This window comes from Aspergillus tanneri (genome assembly GCF_003426965.1).
Source record: "Aspergillus tanneri strain NIH1004 chromosome Unknown AapTan_7_pilon_pilon_pilon, whole genome shotgun sequence".
Taxonomy (NCBI): Eukaryota; Fungi; Ascomycota; class Eurotiomycetes; order Eurotiales; family Aspergillaceae; genus Aspergillus; species Aspergillus tanneri.
This window is the reverse complement of record NW_022984634.1, coordinates 3,034,703-3,056,079: the sequence shown is the minus strand read 5'-3', so window position 1 is coordinate 3,056,079 and position 21,377 is coordinate 3,034,703. Positions and strand designations below refer to the sequence as shown.

Sequence of the window (21,377 nt, the reverse complement as noted above, 5' to 3'; positions counted from 1 at the left end):
GCTGCGCATGAAGCATTGGTTGGGAAGATGCTGTGGCATCGAAATGTTCCACGGTCTCTGTCATTGATTTCTCGGCCCCGAGTCGCCCTGTCAAGACCACAGAGACCACACCCGACTGTTCCATATCATTCGGGACGCCAATTCTCCCAGGGACCTCTCCTGGGAGCCCCGGATCCCCTCGATCAAAATGCGAGAGACGAGGATAAGAGCCGAGCCGACGACTCGGAACCGACTTTAAGGTCCACCATCCTGAAAATGCTGGAGACGGCAGCGACGACGTTTGCTTCCATTGCTATCCTAGGGTATGTCGTCCCAGACACGAAGACGAGTCTGTGCTCCTCTCTTTGCTAACAAGCCGCCCGCTAGCTTGGCTGGGTACTCCTATCATCGGTATTACAAATACGTGATACTGCAGAAAATGGAAAATGCCTTCAAACCGGGGGATCCGGCACTCGAAGTCGCAGGAGTGGAGGCCGGGAAGCGTCAACACTATTCAGAAGAGCACTGGGTGATTCGCGATGAGCAGCCTCGGATTGACCAAATCATTGCGGGCGGTGCAGGCGGCCGTTACTTCCTCATCATCGGCGAGAAAGGAACCGGGAAAACATCCATGCTCCTGGAAGCGATGCGCAAGATCGATGGCGAGGGTTGTGCCATGTTTGAGGCGCATGGTGACCTGGAAATTTTTCGAATCCGATTAGGAAAAGCTTTAGATTTCGAGTTCCACGAAGAGTGAGGCTTCTTTATCTACCCTCAGTGTTGGACCGATGCTGATGATTGACTTACCTCAGCTACGTTGGCAGCTTGTTCAGCATCAAGGGCCCCCGTGACACCACCGCCCTCTTAGATATCGAGCGTGCTTTCAACAAGCTGGAGAAGGTCGCTCTAACGAGAAGACGGAAAGGCTTACAGCCCTTGATATTGATTATCAACAGTACCCACTTGGTCCGGGATGACCACGACGGTCAGGATCTTCTGGAAATGATCCAGCAGCGGGCTGAACAATGGGCCGCCAGCAACTTGGTGACCACGGGTGGGTTCCAGGCAACCCCCTTCCAGTGGACATTCCTACTAACGTATATGTACCTAGTGTTGAATAGCGATGACTACTGGGTTTATGAACGCTTGAAGCGATATGCAACGAGAATGGAAGTGATTCCAGTTTCGGACTTGCCCAAAGAACGAGCGATTGCCGCTCTGAAGAGATATCGGAAGCGATACTTCGGCGAGGAAATGTCTAACGAGGCACTCGAGGAAGTATACGATAAAGTTGGTGGACGGCTGTCCTACTTGAACCGAGTTGCAAAGGCTAAAGACTACCTGAAACTTTGCGATTCCATATTGCAAGCGGAGAAGAAATGGTTCTTGAACAAGTGCTGGATCCTTGGACGGGAGATGGACGACGATGTCATGGATGAGCAAAAGTACTCTGTAGGTGCCATATATTGGTTCATATGAATGGCCGCTCGCTAACGTTACGACAGTCCGCCGCGATGGTCCTCGCCAAAGCACTCGTCGACAAGGAGAAGGAAATGGAGAAGACCTACGACCCGCACATTGGCCATATTCTACCGGAGATACCTCTGCACGAAGCACGAGAGATCATGACGCGAGCCGATTTTATTCAGAGCTACGACCATGAGAACATCTTCACCATCGACTCTCGGGCCATGGTCCGTGCGGATTCGGTTCCCATGCAGCACGCATTCCGCGAGATCTGTTCCGAACCTGGATTCGACAAGCACCTCGAGGGCACACTTGAACGAATCGGAGACATCGAGAGCCTGGGACGCACACGGGAGCTGACCATCAAAGATCTATGGAACCAGGGCAAATACCAGCTGGTCATGCGGGATTACAAGGGGCGGAACAATGGCACAGCAGAGTTTTCTGTTGTGGAGCGGCCAGAAGACGAGGACGACTGAAGATCTTGTACAGGACATAGAAATGTATAGTAACTACCTACTAAGTAACTACCAACTACTAGTTAGTACCTAGTAACGCTTCGATGAGATCATCGACCAAGTTGAGGGCATGATGTCATTATACGCTCACCGCCCACAGTTGATTTCGCTCGCTTTGTTCTTTTCTCTCTCGAGTGAATCCTCACTTCACCAGTCATCGATTCTCCATCGTCTCTATTACTGTGTCTGGGGAACCCACACGAATATCTCCAAACTATGGCCCCGCGTAAGAAGGGCGCTGTATCCAGAGGGACCACCAAGACCGAGTCTCCTACTACCAGCCTCCACCACAAGAGCTGGCTGGAAAGGATTCCTTCCTCGGTGCGATTTATCCTGGTGGTTGCCAGTAACTTGATTCTCAGCACGTTATTGTTTACCCTCACAGCTAGTATTACCTTGCGCGAGCTAGGCAATGTGAGCAAACAACTCGAAGCATGGGAAGTGGGGGGTCTGATAGCCTGGAAGGCCGTGGAGGTAGGATTGGCCTGGATCTTGGGATACGACGGTAAGATGCTTGTCGATAGCTTCTAGATTTCATAATCAGATCAGACCAACTAATCATATTCAATAGGCCGAGACGCGTCGTCATTCATCTTCCTCGTCCATCTACCCACCTACGCCTTGCTCGCATCCTTCTACAACATCCGACCGACCACCGTTCTCGTCTCGTATGCCATCGTCCTATTCTCGACCTCCATCCCGTTCATTCTTCTCCGCAGCCCAACATCAGTGCATAACCTCTCCCACGTTCCATGGGACGTCGTCTCCAACCGATCCATCCTCCAAGATCGGCCCACGACCATCTACACCACCGTCGTAGCGACATCCATCTTCACCGTCACTCTATACCTCAGCTACGCCACTTTCCTCCCTTCCTTCCTAGTCGTGCACTTTGAACCCATACCCAACATCAGCGCTGTGCATGCCGGTCCCGCAGGCCTTCCTATTCTCTTCGTATCCCTTCTCCCATTTGGCTGGGCCGCTCGAGATTTTCTCTTCGCTAGCTCTGCCGGCGCGGTAGCCTCTTCCCCCCCCTCCTCCTCGAAGAGCGAGGAATCAACCAAGAAGGGCTCTGGATCTCCCTCGCGAGAGGGCGAGTACCTCGCCTGTGCGGTGTATCGCAAAACATGGGGGACTCTATCCGTCAAGACGAAGGTGTTGGTTTCACGCACGTTCGTCCTCGCCGGCATCTTGGTCGGGAATACCATTATACAGGTGGCGGGGACTATCGACGGGGCTGATATCAAAGGTGCATCCGTGTGGGGAGCTGTCTGGGCTGTTGCGACTTTCGTCGTAGCGGGCACTTTTGGTTGGATTGAGGCGGTGGATGGTGTATGATTGTGTGGGCTGTTTTATGTGTCTATTCTCAAGGCAGGGTATATTAAAAAGGATTTACGGGTTTAATGGAACTGAACAATGGCAAAAATACAGCCAAGGAAAAACCAAAAAAAAAAAAAAGGAAAAAAGAAAAATATTTCCGCTGTGGATTTATTCGTTCTACTGTATCATATAGGATTACTTAATGGTGCTTCGTGAAAGTGTTTCAGGGCTAGTTGTATATCCGAAGCGGGCTGCTGATTCTCGATTCTCGATTTATTAAACGAGACACTAGTGGGTTTGTCTAATGAAGTTGTATAATATATTTTTAGCATTAATCTTAGTATCCGTGAAACAATCTAACGCTTACTACATATGTATCAGGAAAACAACGCCAATCTAGAATTTGATCCGACAGATGAATAAGAGAGAGATGTATGAGACTAGATAAAGAAAAAAAAAAAGGAAGAACAATGTCGATTACCGAAGCTCCACATCAGAAGATGTAAGCTCACGTTGGAATTCCATCGACTTGGAACGAGGCATTAACCAGCCCGGATGGAAAATATTGAAGATAATAACGGACAGAGCCATCATTGCCCCGTCAAGGGCAATGAAATACCGTTCCGTGGTGATCAGATATCCCGTCCATCCCTCGGACAGCTCGATGGTTCGGTAGATGCTACGGACGTAGATGCAGAGCACGGAGAACACCATGGCCCCCAGCAGGGGGTAGATGGATCCGCTGGTGGACTCTAGGAGTCGATACCGGATCACGCGACGTACAAAGTCCGCGGCACAGGCAACAAAGACGGTGATGGAGAACATCTGGAAAACGATCCCGGCAACCATAATGTGGGTGCCGGGGGCGGTGTTGCCGCCTACCTTGTCCGATTCGGAGGAGGCCATTCCACCGCCGATGGCCTGGACGACCAGAGAGACGACGTCGCACGTGCAGAAGATCCAGAGGTAAAGGTTCGGGCTGAGGATGGAGGATTCGCGGCCTAGCATCTGGATAAAGCGGCCGAGAAGGATGTAGATCCCTGCGGTGAAGAAGGTTGGGGCTATGGATGTCAGTTAGCGTGCTTAACTGGGGGTTGGCAATCGACACCCTCGCTGCTGTTGGCTCACCGATGATCAAGGTCGAAATCTGCATCAAAAAGGCAGTCATGTTGTAGGGGCATTGGGCAGACCATGTACGTCCCGCCCAGCCTAGAATCTCCGCTGCAGGGCCAAGTCAACTTCCGCTCATCTATAATTCCGTCTCGGTTGAGGGATCTATACTCAGACATCCGATGCTAAACACAGCGCACCACCAATTCCTTTTCCAGGCGAACTGCACCGTGTGGATGATCAGTGAGAGCCCGAAAAGGACCAAGAACACAATGCCTGCCGCCATCGAGGGCTGATAACCGTAAGCAGGTTTCACACCCGGGATAAGGGAGTGGCAGCCTTTGTTTAGCTCCAACCGCTGCTCCTCAGTCAATCCGTTCGGCATGTTGATGGTAAGAAGCACAAAAACCACAGGGTCGTTGGGTAGGATTTAGACGGCAAAAAAGGAGAGTGAAAACTGAAGTGGGACAGCCACTATGATTTTATAGAACAGAGAATGGGCTGCTCCCCAAGGCAACAAATAAACTACTCCGATGTGATTGTTGGATAAGCCGAGCAAGGGTCAAGTACGGATGATGGAGCAGTGGCTGAGCCACTGGCCCCGTAATCAGATCCGCATAGAGGGCGCACGGAGGAATCAAGGAAGGCTTCATGAGCCCAAAATTTTTCAGATCTAGCAACATGTTGCTCGGAAATCGGGGTCGGGTAGACAAAAAATTTTGACCCATCAGCCTTTTTCTCCCATACTCCAACCGTACGGCGGGGACATGCCCCTGCAAAGCAAACTCTGATTGAGTCACCCATGATCCTAGCTCCCTATCATAATTCTTTTGGGCTGTTCTTAGGGACAGACCAATTTGGCGAATGGCACAAAGAAGTTTCCCCACGGCTCTAAATGCTCGCAAGGTCCGCCCGTTAGGGTTTAGCGCGCCAGGTCCAAGTCGCCGGAAGATCGGAAAGAGACAGCCAGGTGGATAGAGTAGGATAATAAGAACCACGCTCCTTCTCGTTTTTTTGTCCGATGCCCATAGTTCCCCCGATGCCGTGTCCTGCGTGGGCTCTCCCGCCCCGCTGTCTTCGTATCCCGCCCAGCCATAGAAGCCAAGGCGGGCCTTCCAGGTTGCCAGGTTTTGTTGACTCGTGGGAGAATTTCCCGAGATGCATGATGTCATATTCAAAGGAGCCAATCACATGGCCAGAAAGTGTGGTTTCAAGGATTCCTGGAAGGCATCAACGACAACGATATCATGATGGGCGTGCTGCAGGATGTCGTGAAGCTCTTGGCGGTCGGAGGTGAGACCAACAAGGCAGTGACTGACTTATTTCTGGAAATATGAGGCGGATCACGTAAGCATAGCCTAGTCTCGATCGGGAGACCGATAGAGTAGAGAGAGTAGAGCCCTACGCGGCCTCAGGCACCACTATGATCATGCTCGATCGCCTCAGATCCGGTTTCTAGATGCTATCCGGGTAGATGAAGACATAACCAAGGTCAGAATACATGTTGACCTAGAATATTTTTCCTGCATCTCCCATTGGCCTACCCTAATGGAATACGGTCATGGTATACTCGCCGGATCTTTCGTTGGTCACCAGAGGCTCGTGAGAATCGTCACGACACATGGAAGGAGGACGACTTACCTTTCGATTAACTAGATGTACATGCGCATTTGCATAATGGTATGCGCTAAAGTGGATGTCAACTCCTGCTGCTGGATCTGAACCTTTCATTGCTCCCGGCCGCGACTCTGATGCGTTGTACTACATGGAACCGGAACATCTAATTCACCAACATCATAAGGAATGAATCCGTAACCAGGGAATGCGGCTGGCTTCCTTGTGGCCAAGGATCTCTGACTACCCATGTGATGATGTTCAGGTTATCCTTTCAGCTCAAAGAAATATACCAAGCTTGTCAGCTCATATGGCTTTTGTACTTCTAGCAGGTCACGAGTCCGGGATATATATTTTACTATAGTTAACTACTCCGTTATACCATCAAGAGGCAGTATCTAGAAATACAAGATGTCGCCGGTTAAGGACAAGCGCTAGAGTATTGGCCTCTCTCTGGCTCGAAAGCTCTTTCTACCCAGAATATTCCCGTAGAGCTGAGGAGCTGCAGAGTCCCGTTTTAACCTTCAGTTCATCAGCTAGATTGCCAAGGCTCGTCTCACTGTAGTATCGTGCTGAGTTCCAGCTGAACGCTCTATCAGCCACATAAACGCAGAAATCTGGTGTCATCCATGAAGCCGAGCTAGGATATGTATTGGGTCTATTTTGAGAGCATACGAGAGAACTCAGCGAGTAGTCTGGCGTTGGTATCTTAATGGTCCAGGTCTCATTGCAGCAGCACACTGTCCTGGATGAAAATTTTCACTTGAGGAGGTTGATCGAGACCTCCATAAATGAGAAAAAAAAAAAAAAAAAAGAAAAGAAAAGAAAATGAGAAGAGCAAAATTGCTAGTGGAGGTGCAAGAAGCTGCTGGAGCTAAACCTGTAGCTGTGCCACATCTAAGAAAAGGCGATGGCTTTGCTCGGGCGATGTTGGACCATATATATCACATCTGCGTATACCTGTTAAGGTTACAGGCCTAGATATGATCGACAAGGACCCATGGAAGTGAAGTGTTTTGGTTTGTTTCGGAGCTGGAACCATGTTTGGAACCTTGAGGTACATACACGGGTTGTATGCATGCAATACGTCAGTGGAGTGACATCACCGACCAGCCAACCCGGGAATCGCGGAACAAACAAGCCAAAAAGCGACAATAATAGAACATTCTCCTTGCTTTGTTAGTCTCCTGAACACCGATCAGTCTGATTCTAACAAGTATCTCCGCATTGATCACTCCAGATCTGCTCCGCCATGGCACGCAAGTCCATCCTTGCGGTGAACGCTGGCTCCTCCTCTGTTAAAATTACATTCTACACCTTCGAACAGTCGCCAAAAGTAATCGCTAATGCCCAGATATCTGGGATAACAGCTCCTCCACCGACGCTGAAATGCTCCTGTGGTTCCACACAGCATAAGGAAGAGCTCAAGGAGACGCTAGCCACTCCTCAGGATGCGTTCGAATACCTCATACAGCGCTGTCTCTCGGACCACGGACTGTCTGAAGTTACCAGCAGTGAAGACCTGGCGTATATTTGCCATCGGGTTGTCCACGGTGGAGACTATAACTCTGATGTCGTGATGGACGACGAAACATATCATCATTTGGAAGAACTCGAGGACCTCGCACCTTTGTATGTGAGGACTGTGGAGATGACAGCGAGGCTTTTCACTAACTGAAGCAGACATAATTTCTCAGCATTGGAAATAATCCGCACATGTCGAAAGGATTTCCCTTCGGTGAAGGGCATCACTTTCTTCGACACGGCTTTTCATCAAACCCTCCCCGACTATGTCAAGACGTATCCTATCAATCAGGAAGTGGCGAAGACAAATAAACTCCGCAAATATGGATTCCACGGGATTAGTTACTCCTTCATTCTGCGCTCTGTGGCTGAATTCCTCAATAAACCTAGAGAACAGACTAATCTGATCGCGCTGCATATTGGAAGTGGCGCTTCGGTGTGTGCGATGAAGGACGGAAAGTCAATTGATACCACGTAGGGCACATGATTATGTATATGTATCCCGGGTCTGGCGCTGACGATTATTTTTTTTTCTTTTGTTTTTTTCCAGCATGGGACTTACTCCGCTAGCTGGACTGCCAGGCGCCACGAGGAGTGGAGATATCGACCCTTCGTGAGTTTGAATATATCCTTAGCGATGTGAAGACACTCTAATTGGTCACTAGGCTTGTATTTCACTATACCAGTGACGCGGGAAAATTGAGCCCTTCGAGCACGAAGGAGATGCACATCAGCACGGTACTTCTACTCAGTACCTAACAAGGGCCTCAAACAGCGCTGAACTAATGACTATTGTTCTCAGGCCGAAGAAATCCTGAACAAGAAGTCAGGTTGGAAAGCCCTTACTGGAACGACTGATTTTTCACGAATTGCTGTCGAAACCCCTCCGAGTGCCGAGCATAGGCTTGCTTTTGACGTACTCGTCGACCGCATCCTGGGCTACATGGGAAGCTATTTCGTGAAGCTGGGCGGGAAGGTCGACGCGGTGGTATTCGCCGGTGGAATCGGTGAGAAAAGCGCCTTGCTGAGGAGGACCGTGATTGAGAAATGTGCCTGTCTCAGCTTTGCCATCGACTCTTCGGCGAATGATAAAGGACCAGCCGATGATCAGATAGTTACAAACATATCGAAGGGAACCGGCAATGGACCGCAGATATTGGTTTGCCAGACCGACGAACAGGTAAGTGTTTGTTGATTTCCGTATGTCCACCCGGGCTCAGCTCCTTGCTAAGATTTCCCATTGTAGTACGAAATGGCGTACAAGTGCATCACAAAGTACGGACCGGGCTCGAGCTCATAAGTGCTTCCGTTCTGTGACGGGCCGAATCGACAGAGGATGGTGTAATAAGCCGCGTTGTAGTCTACTATTGGATAATGCGATTCTTGGAATACGTATTTTTCCAGTTAATTGCCATTCTTCTCGTGCTGTATAAGGCAATTAAAGCACCATCTTCACTGTATCAGAATGATTATCACATTCTGTACGAAATATGACGACCCTGCCCCGTAGCGGCGATCTACTGATTTAGACGAAGCAGGAACCCCCCCTCAAAAAAAAAAAAAAAAGACGTATCAACCCAAGGTGAAGGAATGTACCCAGGGCCCCAACGCAAGTACTTTTGGCCCGTGTGAGGAGTACCAAGTACAAGGATCAATTGCCTCCATGCAGCCGCCATCGACAGACATCAGCCGCACCTGATACATCACCTCCGTACCCAGCAACCTGGAAGGGAAAAAACGAAGCATGTTGTGATCGACGGATTGCTTCCGGACGAATAAGCGACCGGGAATTCCCACGGACAGAAAGGGGGATCATATCTGTGCAGCGAAGGCCAGTATTTTAATCGATCGACCATGGATCTCTCCTCGCATGGATAGGGCGATGGGACCGATGCAGCCTATCCTTTCTGAGATTTGGCGGTAATTTGCAGTTCTTGAAGGCTACAATCTCATTCCCGATTAAAGCCGGAGGGGATGGTCTGTATGGAGTAGCAAGGTTTTGCAGTGTACTCTGTAAATACTGCGTACAGTAGTACGATATTTAGTACTATGGATCACCGTCCATGGTTGCATGATTATCATCCGGCCATGCAGCTATGTCTCTATTACTGAGCATCAGAATATAATTCCAATTTCCAGCTAATATCAGGGACCCCTTGGTTTCTTTTCTTTTTCTTGTGTTCCATTTCGCTGGATCACCTCATCAAACATGTCCAATAATGACCCGTCTGACTTCTTCATCCCACATCGTCTGGGAGATCCCGACCCAGGAGACCTTGTTAGACACCGAATAATGGGATGAGTAACCGAGAAGCCGGTGACCGAAGGGAGAAATCTAGGGGCTGGGATTGATTCACCATGGAGGTCTATTTCTCATCTTCTTTGATTGATGGTTCTTCATCCTGCTTTATCTTTTCCGTTTCCTTCCCGACAATCCCAATGGATTGTCTTTGTCGGACACGGATTCAGATGCTGAGCTCCGTCTTACCCGTCAATTATAGCCCATACAAGGATATTACGAGGTCGTGGATAACTACTACTATTGTGATAGGAGATGATCTTAGCGGAATCCTGGCTTTTTTTCTGTTCGCTAGATACAGCCTCCAGTACATGCGGTCATCCTGATCGAAGCATGGTTGGGGAATTTTTATCTTTTATTCGGTGAGCAAGGGGCGGACCATTAGCATACATCTGAGACATAGGGACAGAGTACTCTGTAGTCGACTACTGGAATTTGTATGTATGTAGTAGAAGATAAAATTCCTGCTCTATAGACTAAATAGATAATGTAGTGTCGACGTTAGTGAAGGATCACCTCCCGTTTGAGGCTATGCTTCACACTCCCACGAGGAAACCCTTCATAACGCTTTTCTGGAACAACTGGGTTGTGTGGGGGTGAGGCTAGAATAATGGTAATACAATAGGAACAGAAGTGCGGATCTCCTTACTGGCTGACTCTAGAGACGGAACACGTTGAGACCGACACTGCCAAAAGTTCGGTACTAATCGATGCAGATAGGAAAATTTTGAAACCTTCAGGCCAGAAATGTAAGTTCCAACTACTTCACAGGCTAGAAGTAAACTTTTTTACTAATACCAGGGACTTGGCTCCGGAAGGTGGAATCATATCCTCTTCAGCTTAGTCTAGTCTAGTATGTTGACTAAGGAGGTTCAGTTTCCACTCCACTGTCCTCCACTTTGCCTTCGCCACCAACGGGGGCAGCGGAATAGCGCGGCAGAAGGATCGTGTTTGGCCACAATTAACCAGCCACATCCATTCTCGTGATTCTCTAATTTGATTGAGAGCGTGTTTGTCTCGTCTGTGATTTCCACGTTTAGTTTGCACAGAAGCGTGTTTCATGCCAGCAATGGTTTCATGGGTTGATAGGAATAGATAGATAGACATACTGTGTATGTATGGAGTAGAGTAAATACTTAAAGTACTGTGTAAACGCTCCGGGAAGATGTATAGATGAAGTATCCCGTATTAATTGACCAGGCCCTTGCGAAACAATCCTTAGACTGTCCAAAGTATGATCATCTTGACAAGTGTCCATATAATGGCTGTCAAGTTGAAACTGTCCTGAGTCAATAGTCAAGTGTTTGCCGGTGGAGAGCAACTTGACAGGTGAAGTTGCTAAGATTACGAAAGTTAAAAGAAAAAGTCCTGTGATTTTTCTTCTTTTCTTCTTTTCTTCTTTTCTTCTTTTCCTCTTTTTTTATTTTTTTTTTTTTTGTTGGAAGAGGGAGCAACTCTACCAACAAATGTCATGTACAGCAATCATAACTATTGTCATCAATGTATAGAATTATCAACGACAAGATTATCTCCCGTGATTCTATTGCAATAGGCAACAGTCAATTGCTCCACAAAACAACACGAGAGGATCCATACTCCGTGGTTTCCAGAACCATTCTAGAAGCTCGATCCCGGACGGAAACTTACCATGGTTCTGCTACGGATCGTACCTTTGATCGATGGGTCCAATGGAGAAGAGAGACAGATGCCTGTACCGTACATAAAAAGCACTAGTTTAATTTAATTTATTATTATCGTTGTGGACATTATTCTAATTTGCCCGTCCTTTGCGGATTATTGGACCAGAAACCCGATAGCTTCAACTACTACCACTTAGTAGCATAGTCGATCAAAAACTGGCTAATTCCACCGGAATAAATTACAGCTAGAAATACACTAGAAACTTGAGAAACAACCTGCAGAGTCCGTCTAGGAACCGTTGGGATTTTAATTTAGGGAAGTTTGGCTGGGAACTATCTAGCTAGATAGTATCCAGCTTCCGCTTCCGCGAACCCGCCGTTAATGCCGTGTAATAGTCGGTGGGAGTTGGGACTGGCATATATAATTATAATTATCCTGTACAGAATCGTCGAATATCAAATGCTTGATAATCCTGGGAGAGAGAGGGATTTTCTATCGATCAGTCTGAATGGCAACCCGTTACGGATAACCACTGGGGCGAGATTGACAGGTCAAGCTGACCATCTACCTAGGTAACCACCACAGACTCTGTACAGACCAAATTTCCTTCTCTACAGAGTACCACTCACAGTATCATGTAAAGAGCAATTATCCGGATCTTGGATGTGTTCATCTTCCAAATGAATCATGAAGCCGTATCCAATCTACCTGATTCACCTCCATCTCGGCTCGTTGCATTAGCTGCATCCGCTACGTTTCCGTGGAAACAAGCCCAATGATCCGGTTTGGGCGGGTGTCCTGCTTCTCGGATCGCGTCTATGGCCTATGCGTTGTGTGATAGGTAGGGTTTGTGTCTGTGTCCTGTTGAGCGGCCCGTTCAACAGCCACAAAAGTCTGCAGCTGATCCATTGAGAAGAATCATGTAAGATCTACGGATCGGTTGTGAAACAGAAGCTAGGAAGCAAGCAGAGGGGATCTGATCGCAACCTGAGTATTATTACTCTGCATACCTTGCAGAAGAATCGGATTTGGGGGGGGGTTTGGTGTTTGGGATTTGATCTTTGATGCAAGGGGGGCAATAGAAAGACAGACAAATTTGGTTTAAAACATGTAGCAAAGCCATTTGTGGCTGGCTTCCACATTGGTGTTGGCCTTCTGGACCTTTCTTTTTTCTGTACGTAACACGGGGATGGCACCACGATCTACGGGTTGCTAAAAGTAAATGCAACTCAAAGTTCCCCTCGTAGTACGGAGTACATCCGGATTGACAAGTCCCAGGTGCTTGGGTCAGTCACGTCGTCGGTCAATTTCTATTTCCCATTTTCTGTGTGAAGGGGCAGGGAACAGGGAGCGAAAAGAAAGGAACCTGGTACAGAGTACTCCGTACCACACGTGCTATGGATCAGAACAGACCACCTATCACATTGGATTTTTGATCCTTTCATATGCAATCAGCATCTCGGACGCCACTGGACCAGGTATCTAGCACCTGGAAGGGACAGGGAGATAATCCAATGCCAAATTTCCAGTCCGGGAACGATGAGCTGCAGTTGATCCACCCTTGTCTGGAAGAGTTTGGAGCCTCACATGCAAGAGACCACTATGGAGTCCGCCGCGGAACTGCAGCCGGGGGGATTTAGTGTCAAAGCCACGGGATAGCATTCTAGAAGCGGAACTGATCGATGCGGCTAACAGTCACCAGGCTTAGGGAATTGGCGGGAAGGTGTCGGGAGGAAATATGGAGTCCTTTGACCAAGCAAGATTTTGAAAAGACTAGAAAGGATCGTTCGTTGGTCCTGAGGTAATAATGACCAGACAACGAAGACAAGCGGCAAATTGATCCACTACTTTGTAGGCTAGTGATTCCCCGATAGTGGCGGGGAGAGACGCTAGAAGGACTAGAAGCTCACGAGAAGAATGTTGGCTGCATATAATAATATAATTATGCCCAATATTATTCCTAATACGTAACGCGGACCATACATAGAAAGGCAAGGAAATTAACTTGACTTACTTGGTGTGGACCGATTCATGGATCGTTTTGAGTAGATGACCCACTTCCCCCCTTTTAGCCCAGGCGGATTTCCCAGGCGACTGCAGCAACTGGAGGCAAGACAGCAATCTGCCATATTTATAAAGTAGGTATCAACTGGTCTCATTTGTAGTTTCGACATGTGTAGCTTTCATCCCCCTGACCTTAGAACAAACAAACAGGAAAGCAAAAACCATAAAATCAGACATGGTAAGGGTATGAATCAATCAGGAGACCGGTGGATCCCAGCTAGGGAGACAAATCGAATAAATAAACAGTGATCTTGGAGATAGTCTCCCGAGGCTACTTTTCGCACTACCGCAGGTACCAGACGGGAAGCTTCTGGATCGCTTCCACCATGTATGTAATCTTTTTCTCGGTATTACAGTCTCTCTGGGTGATATGTACGCAAGCTACCTAGGTGCTCCGTATGAACCTGACATATCAAAACATTGCGCCACAACATGTACTCTTCATTTTTCACTTTTTTTTTTTTTTTTTTTTTTTTTTTTTAGAAAGTATCGATCAAGCGATCAATTGATTTATGAGGATGAGGCAAATCCATGCAAGTATTATCTGTATGGATCACTGGACTGAGGTAGATACGGATGAATGTACGAATTCCGGAGTATTAGAAGCACTTACGAAGTACTAGAACGGAATACTGCCTGAAAAATCCAGAAAGAATGGGTCTTCGGTTCACTGAAATCTTACTGCTTCAGGTTAGCAGCGACAGAAGGCTAAGTGCGTAGGGGTAGGGTTCCGGGGATCACTACCCATCCGAGCCCCCTGACTTTACTAGCCAAGTTATCCACCCAGGTCCCCTACTAAATGCACCACGCGAGAGCAATCGAAACAAGCCCCCCCAGTGGTGTTGGTTCGGATCCATCCGCGGTTCCTGGAGCGGCTACCAGTTCCCCACTCACCATGCAACAAGCCAGTCGCCGCGGTTCGAGAAGTCGGTTCTTTTGGAGTAGCTAGCTTCTACTCCGTAACTCCTGTGGAGATAACTCATCCATTATTTTTTTTTTTTTTTTTTTTTTCCCATTTATTAGCGGCCGTAACTAAATTTCTGACTCTATCGATTGACTGGGGTTTCTTGGAGGAGACCCGTTACCTTCCTTACCGTACCGTGTTTCTTGGAATCAGACGGGCTTGTCTGTACTCCGTTCCGCAGCGGGATCCCCGAAGAATCAGCTCACCGTTGGGACGTCAACTTTCAGGCCTCCGGATAGGCAGACGAAATGTGGTAGAATAAGCCCCAGCTCGGAGGATAATATCAGCTCAGGCGAAATGAAGACATCGAGGGGGGCCAAAAGAATGAATGTTGATGACTATTCCGTACTTATTTATTCCGTACCAAGGCCCCCGAGAAGTCATATATCAGCGACCTGTATCGGTACTGACACTAATTAATTTAAATGGATTCCACCTACGTAGGTACTCCATGCCTACGTACTCGTAGTATTGCATTTCATTTCATCCCTTACGGTACGGCACTTGCTGGCTGTCTAGATTTGGAAGGCAAATTACCTCGTCAGTACCTAAGGTAGGCACCTTAGCCGTCAAACGTTGGAAATACCATTTCGAAAGAAAGGGGATGGATGGAATTGGCTGGATGAATCGCAGCCCACCTAGTTTTCGCGTACCTTCCCCCCGGGACGGGAGAGCCGCTAAATAGACCTGCTCGATTGATTACTTTGTGAAATAAATGTATTTTGTATTTTATTTGTCCCTTTTATTTGTTTTATTCCAATTTTTTTTATTTCTATTTTTTAATTCTCCATCTGTCAGCTTTTCCTTTTCTTTTTCCTATTTTTTATTTTTTTTTTCCCTCTTTCTCCTGTCCTGTCCTTAGCTGTCTCTCTTTTTATGTCCTTTCTTCAAAAATGAAATAATAATAATACTAATATTAACCCAAAAAAAAAAAAAAAAAAAAGATTTGCTGATCTGACCTAAATGTAAAAGGACTACCGTACGTTACTACATATATCAACGAGAACCCCTTCAAGATCTGGCCTGAATTCTTCATCATCCACCCATTCCTTAAACCAATTAACCTTACACCCTTTCCTCCTCTCCTCCCTTCTGTACTGTTTTGCCTCATTCTCTCTGACTCAACCATCCTCTGGCCGCTCAGGACCTCGGTGACGTTGTTAACTAGCCTCCTATCCTCCCTTGCAACTTCTGGCCGAGCTTCTCCCCCGTTTGGACCGGAACTAGACGAGCTGGAGTTCCGCAGCACTTCTCCTTTCCAGCATCAACCCCCTTGCGGACTGCATTAGCCTTTATTTCTCGGTCGCCGGGTTGATCTGATCGCCTTCGATTTAAATACTATCTTGCAATCCCTGTACGATTGGAAGGACGCCACGACGGTTCGGATCAAAGAACTTCGAAGCGCCTAAGCCGAAAAGAAATACCGCGAAACAAAAAAAAAAAAAAAAAAGACCTGTCGACTGTTTCTAGAGCTCCGCACTGCCTCATTCTTACGGTCCAATTGCTTGGTTATCCGGTGTCGCATTCCTGCCCTACAGATCTGCTGTTGTCGACGCCAGTGTTTCCCAGCTTCTGTGCTGTGGGCATCCTTTAATAAGGATCGCGTCTTCCCGATCTTGCAGCTGCATCATCTGCATTAATACCGTCTGTTTTGATCGGAATTCTTGGGTATCTCGATAGTCGCCATTGCATTTGCATTGTCGTCAGACTGCACTGTAATCGCGGTCATAAATTACCTGCCCTGTTTTTGCACCCTTGTTAGTGAAGGGTAACTCCTTTGTATATTATTTCCTGTGAGTCTCTCCTACCACGCTCTGAAGCCTATCTTTCAAACCGCCTCTCCGTTCTCCACTGGTCTCTATACCTGTCAAGAAGACAAAGTCATCTGACGAGTGACTGTCTGCAGAATCTATAATGATTCTTCGGGATCTGTCGGCTTTCAACATGGGACGAGGAGCCTACGATACCACAGGCGTCAAGAAGCCCGGCGCTCCACCACCACCACCTACTACGCGATGAAATCCTTTGCACGTCCGTTAACCGCACCTTGTCATTCTTTTGTTCGTTCAAGCGAGAGGTTTGCTTTCCTGGACTGGAGTCAGGGCCTCTAGAGTTCATGCGCCTACGATAAACTCGCGTCTTTTATTGTGCGTCGCTTGGTTCCCTCATGATATCCGGTTTCTACTGCTAACCTCGAAAACTAGCTTCTGTACCACTACTGTTTTCTGCTATTTTATATGGTTGGCCGCCTCTGGTTTCAGATTCATAGCTTCTATTACGTCTTCGGCTATCTCGATTGCCATCTACGCTTGATCGACATCGCCACCTCTTTCTTCATCAGCGGACTGAGCAATTATTTCTCTACGCCTTTTAATCTCACCGATCTGCGCCCGCACAGATCTATGAGCTGTGAACCAAAAGTTTTATTATTATTATTATTATTATTATTATTATTTTGAAGTTTCTTATCGTTGGGTTATGTTCTTGGCGTTTGACATAGATGGAAGGGTTTTTGTTTTTGTTTTTCCCTTTTCTTGTGTGGGATACATGGGTTGATACCAATATTAGAACTTCCGACCTCACGGTCAAACAAGTTACTGTTTCTTCAGATTGACTTTGTGGTTTATCTGGCAATGTGGGACTTTTCGTGCGTATGTACTATTTTTTTGGTTTTTTTTTTTTTTTTTTTTCAAAGCACCTTCAGAATGGAAGCAGGTGTACCTTTTTCCCCGAAATTTCTCTTCAGGAGTCCTCGCATTGGTCTGGTTCTTAACCGAGTTCACGGACCATGACATCCGCCGTTGATTGATTGTCCTTGGGGTTAGTTGACGGGTGTACACCGGCCGAGTTGGATATGATTTGCTGGCTTTATTTTGAGCAAGCATTATCTCGGTGGACCCTGGTCGACAATCACGGTCTTGCATTGCTTCTTTTTTTGGGCAGCTACGGGATCTTCACAAATCACGCTGTGCAACGTTGGCCGGTATGACACAACTGGGTACCAGTGGAAAGGGCTCCCAACCGATCGATGTCCTTGATGAAGGAGGGCATTGATTGGCACGTCATGCTCGGGCCTGCATTTGTTGTCCTTGTTGGCGTCTTGAAGTGGCCCAGGGCCGAGATCGTCCATGATGCTTTGTAGGGTGGTTCAATTGATCTATCTCATTCTCATCAAGTGATGAGATGTGGTTCCTCAAATCGATCCAATGAATCTTCTGAACAATAGTAATAGAATGAATAGAATAAAGGAATAATAATATCAATAGAATAGCGTGCAGAATGTATACCTGACCGTTCGGATTCGGAAACCATCCCGTGACTGCCGGGGGACGCTAAACAGAATTAGGCGCCACGGGTCATCCACTATTCCTCCCATCGCCAATGTCTCTCTCCGCCTCACTGGGTATCTATCCATCCTCAGCACGTTGCGACGGTTGTACCTTACCTGTCCACCGCTATTTCTCTTGGTACTGGTTCGTTGTGGTATCTACCTACTGCCCCTCATTTGCTCCGTCTCATCGTCATCATCGTCATCGTCATCTTTCCTTCCCCTCCTCTTCCTCCAGTTACATCCCCTGCTTGCTTGGAACCGGCCCGATCGATCAACTCATGTTCCGGCTGACGTTTCACTCTAGGCTACTCTGAATCCCTTGTTTTTATCCTCGTACGGGCCTTATCTGAGCAGTCTCCCCTTTAGCCGCCCTTTGCGAGCTGAAATCCTTGGATTGATAATCATCGTCCTCGCTGGCACTTTCTGCCAACCCATATCTTTTACCACAGCCACTTCGCCGTTGGGCTTCCATCGTCATGTCTGAGTCAACGAACACAAATACTCCGAAGCCGAGTAGTAGCGTTAAGCTTGTACTTTTGGGAGAGGCGGCCGTTGGAAAGGTACGGCCCGGGCGGTTTTTCCCTTTCGTCTCTTGTTGTACACGAGTAACCAAGAAGACTGACCTTAAATGAATTGCTACCTTGGAACAGTCATCGTTGGTCTTGCGATTTGTCAATAACGACTTCCAAGAAAACAAAGAACCGACTATTGGAGGTAAGAATCCCTTATATCAAAAGCCCTCGCTGCACGTGGCCCGGTAGGCTTTGGTTTATTTTTATTTTTATCTTTATATTTTTTTTTTTAAATTTTCTTTTCGTTTTATTTCGTTTTTCTCTTTTTTTTGGGGGGGAGGGGGGCCTTCTATTCCCGAGGCTGATGTCATATTTCCCCGCCCAGCCGCTTTCCTTACCCAAAAATGTTCACTCCCAACTCGAACGATCAAATTCGAAATCTGGGATACTGCCGGTCAGGAGCGCTTCGCCTCGCTCGCTCCCATGTACTACCGTAACGCCCAGGCAGCATTGGTGGTTTACGATGTCACCAAACCCTCCTCTCTCACAAAGGCCAAACACTGGGTGGCGGAGCTTCAGCGGCAAGCCAGCCCCGGGATTGTCATCGCGCTCGTTGGTAATAAGCTGGACTTGACAAATGATGGGAACGAGGCTTCGGGCGAGTCCCAAACTGATGGCGACCGTGAGTCACCTGCGGCTGGCGAAGATGATGATGCTGCCGGAGAGATCGCAGAGGAATCGGATGCCACGCCGGGGGATGCGCGGAAGATACCGACAAGAGAGGCTAGCGCTTATGCGGACGAAGAGAGTCTTTTGTTCTTCGAGACCAGTGCGAAGACTGGGGTGAACGTGGTGGATGTTTTTACAGCGATCGCCAACGCCATCCCCGAGAGCAGCTTGAAGAGCGGACGAGGTGCCGGTGCCGGGACCGGTCAGACTACGTTGGGAGGTGGCCGACAGGCCGAGGATTCACGAGTGAACCTGGGGGATCGGACGTCCGCTACGGCCAAAGAAGGATGTGCCTGTTAAGTTGTATGTTATGGGATTAGATCTGCTCTCTTTGTCTTTGTGTCTTTTTTTTTGCGTGAGTTTGTTTAGGCACAAGATTCCACATTTTTGCCATGCTTGAATGCCGAGTTCCAGCCTCGGATGGGATTGATTATTCTTTAATTCTTTCTTTTGCGTTGCAAAGGCGTGTGCAATCGTCATATCCACGGCGTCTGTTCATTTTTCTTATTATTTTATGTGCCATATTAGTTTGGTGATACGTTTGAGGTACCGGAATGGTCGATAGTAATGTAGGATTGCATGAGAGAAATGTGTCCCTGTACGGAGTCCTCCGTAGATTTGAATGTTAATATTGAACAGTCTGGAATATGTAGGAAAACGTGACTGGTGATTTCCTGATCAGGGCAGGCAGGTCACGGGATAGGCGTTCCCCTAAGCGGGCAGGCGCTAAACCGTAAAGAGCCAAGCGACCGCTAAGCGAGACGCCGAGATTCCGGAATCCCACAGCGGCGAAGACCACGGCGGACCTCTTTCAATCTCTCGAATTTGTTTCCCACGACCAACCAACCCGCGACAAGGAAGGCAGCACCCGCAGCACAGCCAGCTATCCGTCGCTCGTCTGCAATCATGGCTGCTATCAACAAGATCGCCCACAACTCGCCGTCGAGGCAGAACCCCTCCGAGCTGGAGACCGCGATCGCCGGTGCTCTTTTCGACTTGGAGAGCAACACACAGGACCTGAAGGCCACCCTCAGGCCTTTGCAGTTCGTCTCTGCCCGTGAGGTAAGATTTATTTTGCAAATTGCAAGAGATGAAAAAGAGTTCAGGAATCAGAATTTGTGTGGACGTTTTGGTTTTTGCGAGGACACAGGAGAGGGAAAGTATTAAGCTTGATATCGGCAATTCGTCATGGATCTCGATATTCATGACACGGGATTGAGGGTGGAATTCTCGCGTGCCAATTCCTGTGTGGATGGAATTGAATTAAGAGGAGGGAGTTTGCACAAATTCTGGTTCCGCCGAACTATCATTATTCTTGTTTAAATATCTTGTTTGGAATTATACTGACAATACATAGGTTGAGGTTGGCCACGGCAAGAAGGCAGTCATTGTCTTCGTCCCTGTCCCTCTTCTCCAGGGCTTCCACAAAATCCAGCAGCGGTACGAACCGACAGAACCAGAACCGATAGATGGTGAACTAACATACATTTTACAGTCTGACCCGTGAGCTGGAGAAGAAGTTCTCGGACCGTCACGTCCTCTTCGTTGCTCAGCGCCGCATCCTGCCCCGCCCCAAGCGCTCGGTCAACTCCCGCACCAACAGAAGCAGAAGCGTCCTCGTTCCCGCACTCTGACTGCCGTGCACGACGCGATTCTCACCGACCTGGTGTACCCAGTCGAGATCGTCGGAAAGCGCATCCGCACCAAGGAGGATGGCAGCAAGACCCTGAAGGTTGTCCTGGACGAGAAGGAGCGTGGTGGTGTTGACCACCGTCTTGATGCGTACGGCGAGGTTTACCGTCGTCTCACCGGCCGTGCTGTTTCCTTCGAGTTCCCTCAGAGCGGTCCCGCTGAGTTTTAGATAAAAAATTGAATCCTGAATTTTTCTTTTTTTTCTTTTGACTTCTATCTCTCTATCTCTCTCTTTTATCATTTCTGTTTCATCACAATGATTAGGGAACGACGGTGAATAGAGGAGGACCAGAAGACAAGAGCAGGAAGGAAAACGAAAGGGTTTAATTGGCGACGAGGAAAAGAATCGAAAAATGAAGAAACCAATCGGGAATGGGAACTTTCAAAAATGAGAAAAGAGAAGAAACAACATCTGCATCCATACACTACTTTTCTTCGATTCAAATGGCTGTGCTGGTCCCGGGGTTTGAGGGTTCCCTTGTTCCTGAATGAAAAGGATGTGATGTGATGTGATAATATCCAACCAATCATGATCTTTTTTGATTTATAGTCTGCTGTTTGATAGCCTTTGGTCTCTAGTATATTGTAGACTTGTAGGTAAATTCTGGTATCT

General features: G+C 47.8%; 6 protein-coding genes across 6 annotated transcripts; 5 read left to right on the top strand and 1 right to left on the bottom strand.

Moving 5' to 3' along the window:
• Positions 1-27: 27 nt before the first annotated feature.
• Positions 28-1,925, top strand: ATNIH1004_007621 (ATP-binding protein; the record flags this gene model as incomplete). The annotated part of the gene is made up of 5 exons (XM_033572241.1): positions 28-302; positions 367-732; positions 792-1,033; positions 1,091-1,431; positions 1,485-1,925. 5 exons carry the CDS (start codon positions 28-30, stop codon positions 1,923-1,925), a joined length of 1,665 nt encoding a protein of 554 aa, XP_033425556.1.
• Positions 1,926-2,180: 255 nt separating this feature from the next.
• ATNIH1004_007620 (uncharacterized protein) lies at positions 2,181-3,302 on the top strand (the record flags this gene model as incomplete). The annotated part of the gene is made up of 2 exons (XM_033572240.1): positions 2,181-2,469; positions 2,536-3,302. 2 exons carry the CDS (start codon positions 2,181-2,183, stop codon positions 3,300-3,302), a joined length of 1,056 nt encoding a protein of 351 aa, XP_033425555.1.
• Positions 3,303-3,761: 459 nt separating this feature from the next.
• On the bottom strand, positions 3,762-4,452 carry ATNIH1004_007619 (RTA1 domain-containing protein; the record flags this gene model as incomplete). The annotated part of the gene is made up of 2 exons (XM_033572239.1): positions 3,762-4,345; positions 4,413-4,452. 2 exons carry the CDS (start codon positions 4,450-4,452, stop codon positions 3,762-3,764), a joined length of 624 nt encoding a protein of 207 aa, XP_033425554.1.
• A 2,808-nt stretch (positions 4,453-7,260) lies between these two features.
• On the top strand, positions 7,261-8,832 carry ATNIH1004_007618 (putative acetate kinase; the record flags this gene model as incomplete). The annotated part of the gene is made up of 4 exons (XM_033572238.1): positions 7,261-7,640; positions 7,692-7,968; positions 8,335-8,712; positions 8,779-8,832. 4 exons carry the CDS (start codon positions 7,261-7,263, stop codon positions 8,830-8,832), a joined length of 1,089 nt encoding a protein of 362 aa, XP_033425553.1.
• A 9,475-nt stretch (positions 8,833-18,307) lies between these two features.
• On the top strand, positions 18,308-19,372 carry RAB17 (Ras- protein Rab-17; the record flags this gene model as incomplete). Its single annotated transcript, XM_033572237.1, has 3 exons — positions 18,308-18,391; positions 18,482-18,545; positions 18,729-19,372. 3 exons carry the CDS (start codon positions 18,308-18,310, stop codon positions 19,370-19,372), a joined length of 792 nt encoding a protein of 263 aa, XP_033425552.1.
• A 606-nt stretch (positions 19,373-19,978) lies between these two features.
• Positions 19,979-20,933, top strand: RPS7 (40S ribosomal protein eS7; the record flags this gene model as incomplete). The annotated part of the gene is made up of 4 exons (XM_033572236.1): positions 19,979-20,134; positions 20,430-20,512; positions 20,568-20,655; positions 20,682-20,933. 4 exons carry the CDS (start codon positions 19,979-19,981, stop codon positions 20,931-20,933), a joined length of 579 nt encoding a protein of 192 aa, XP_033425551.1.
• Positions 20,934-21,377: the final 444 nt, after the last annotated feature.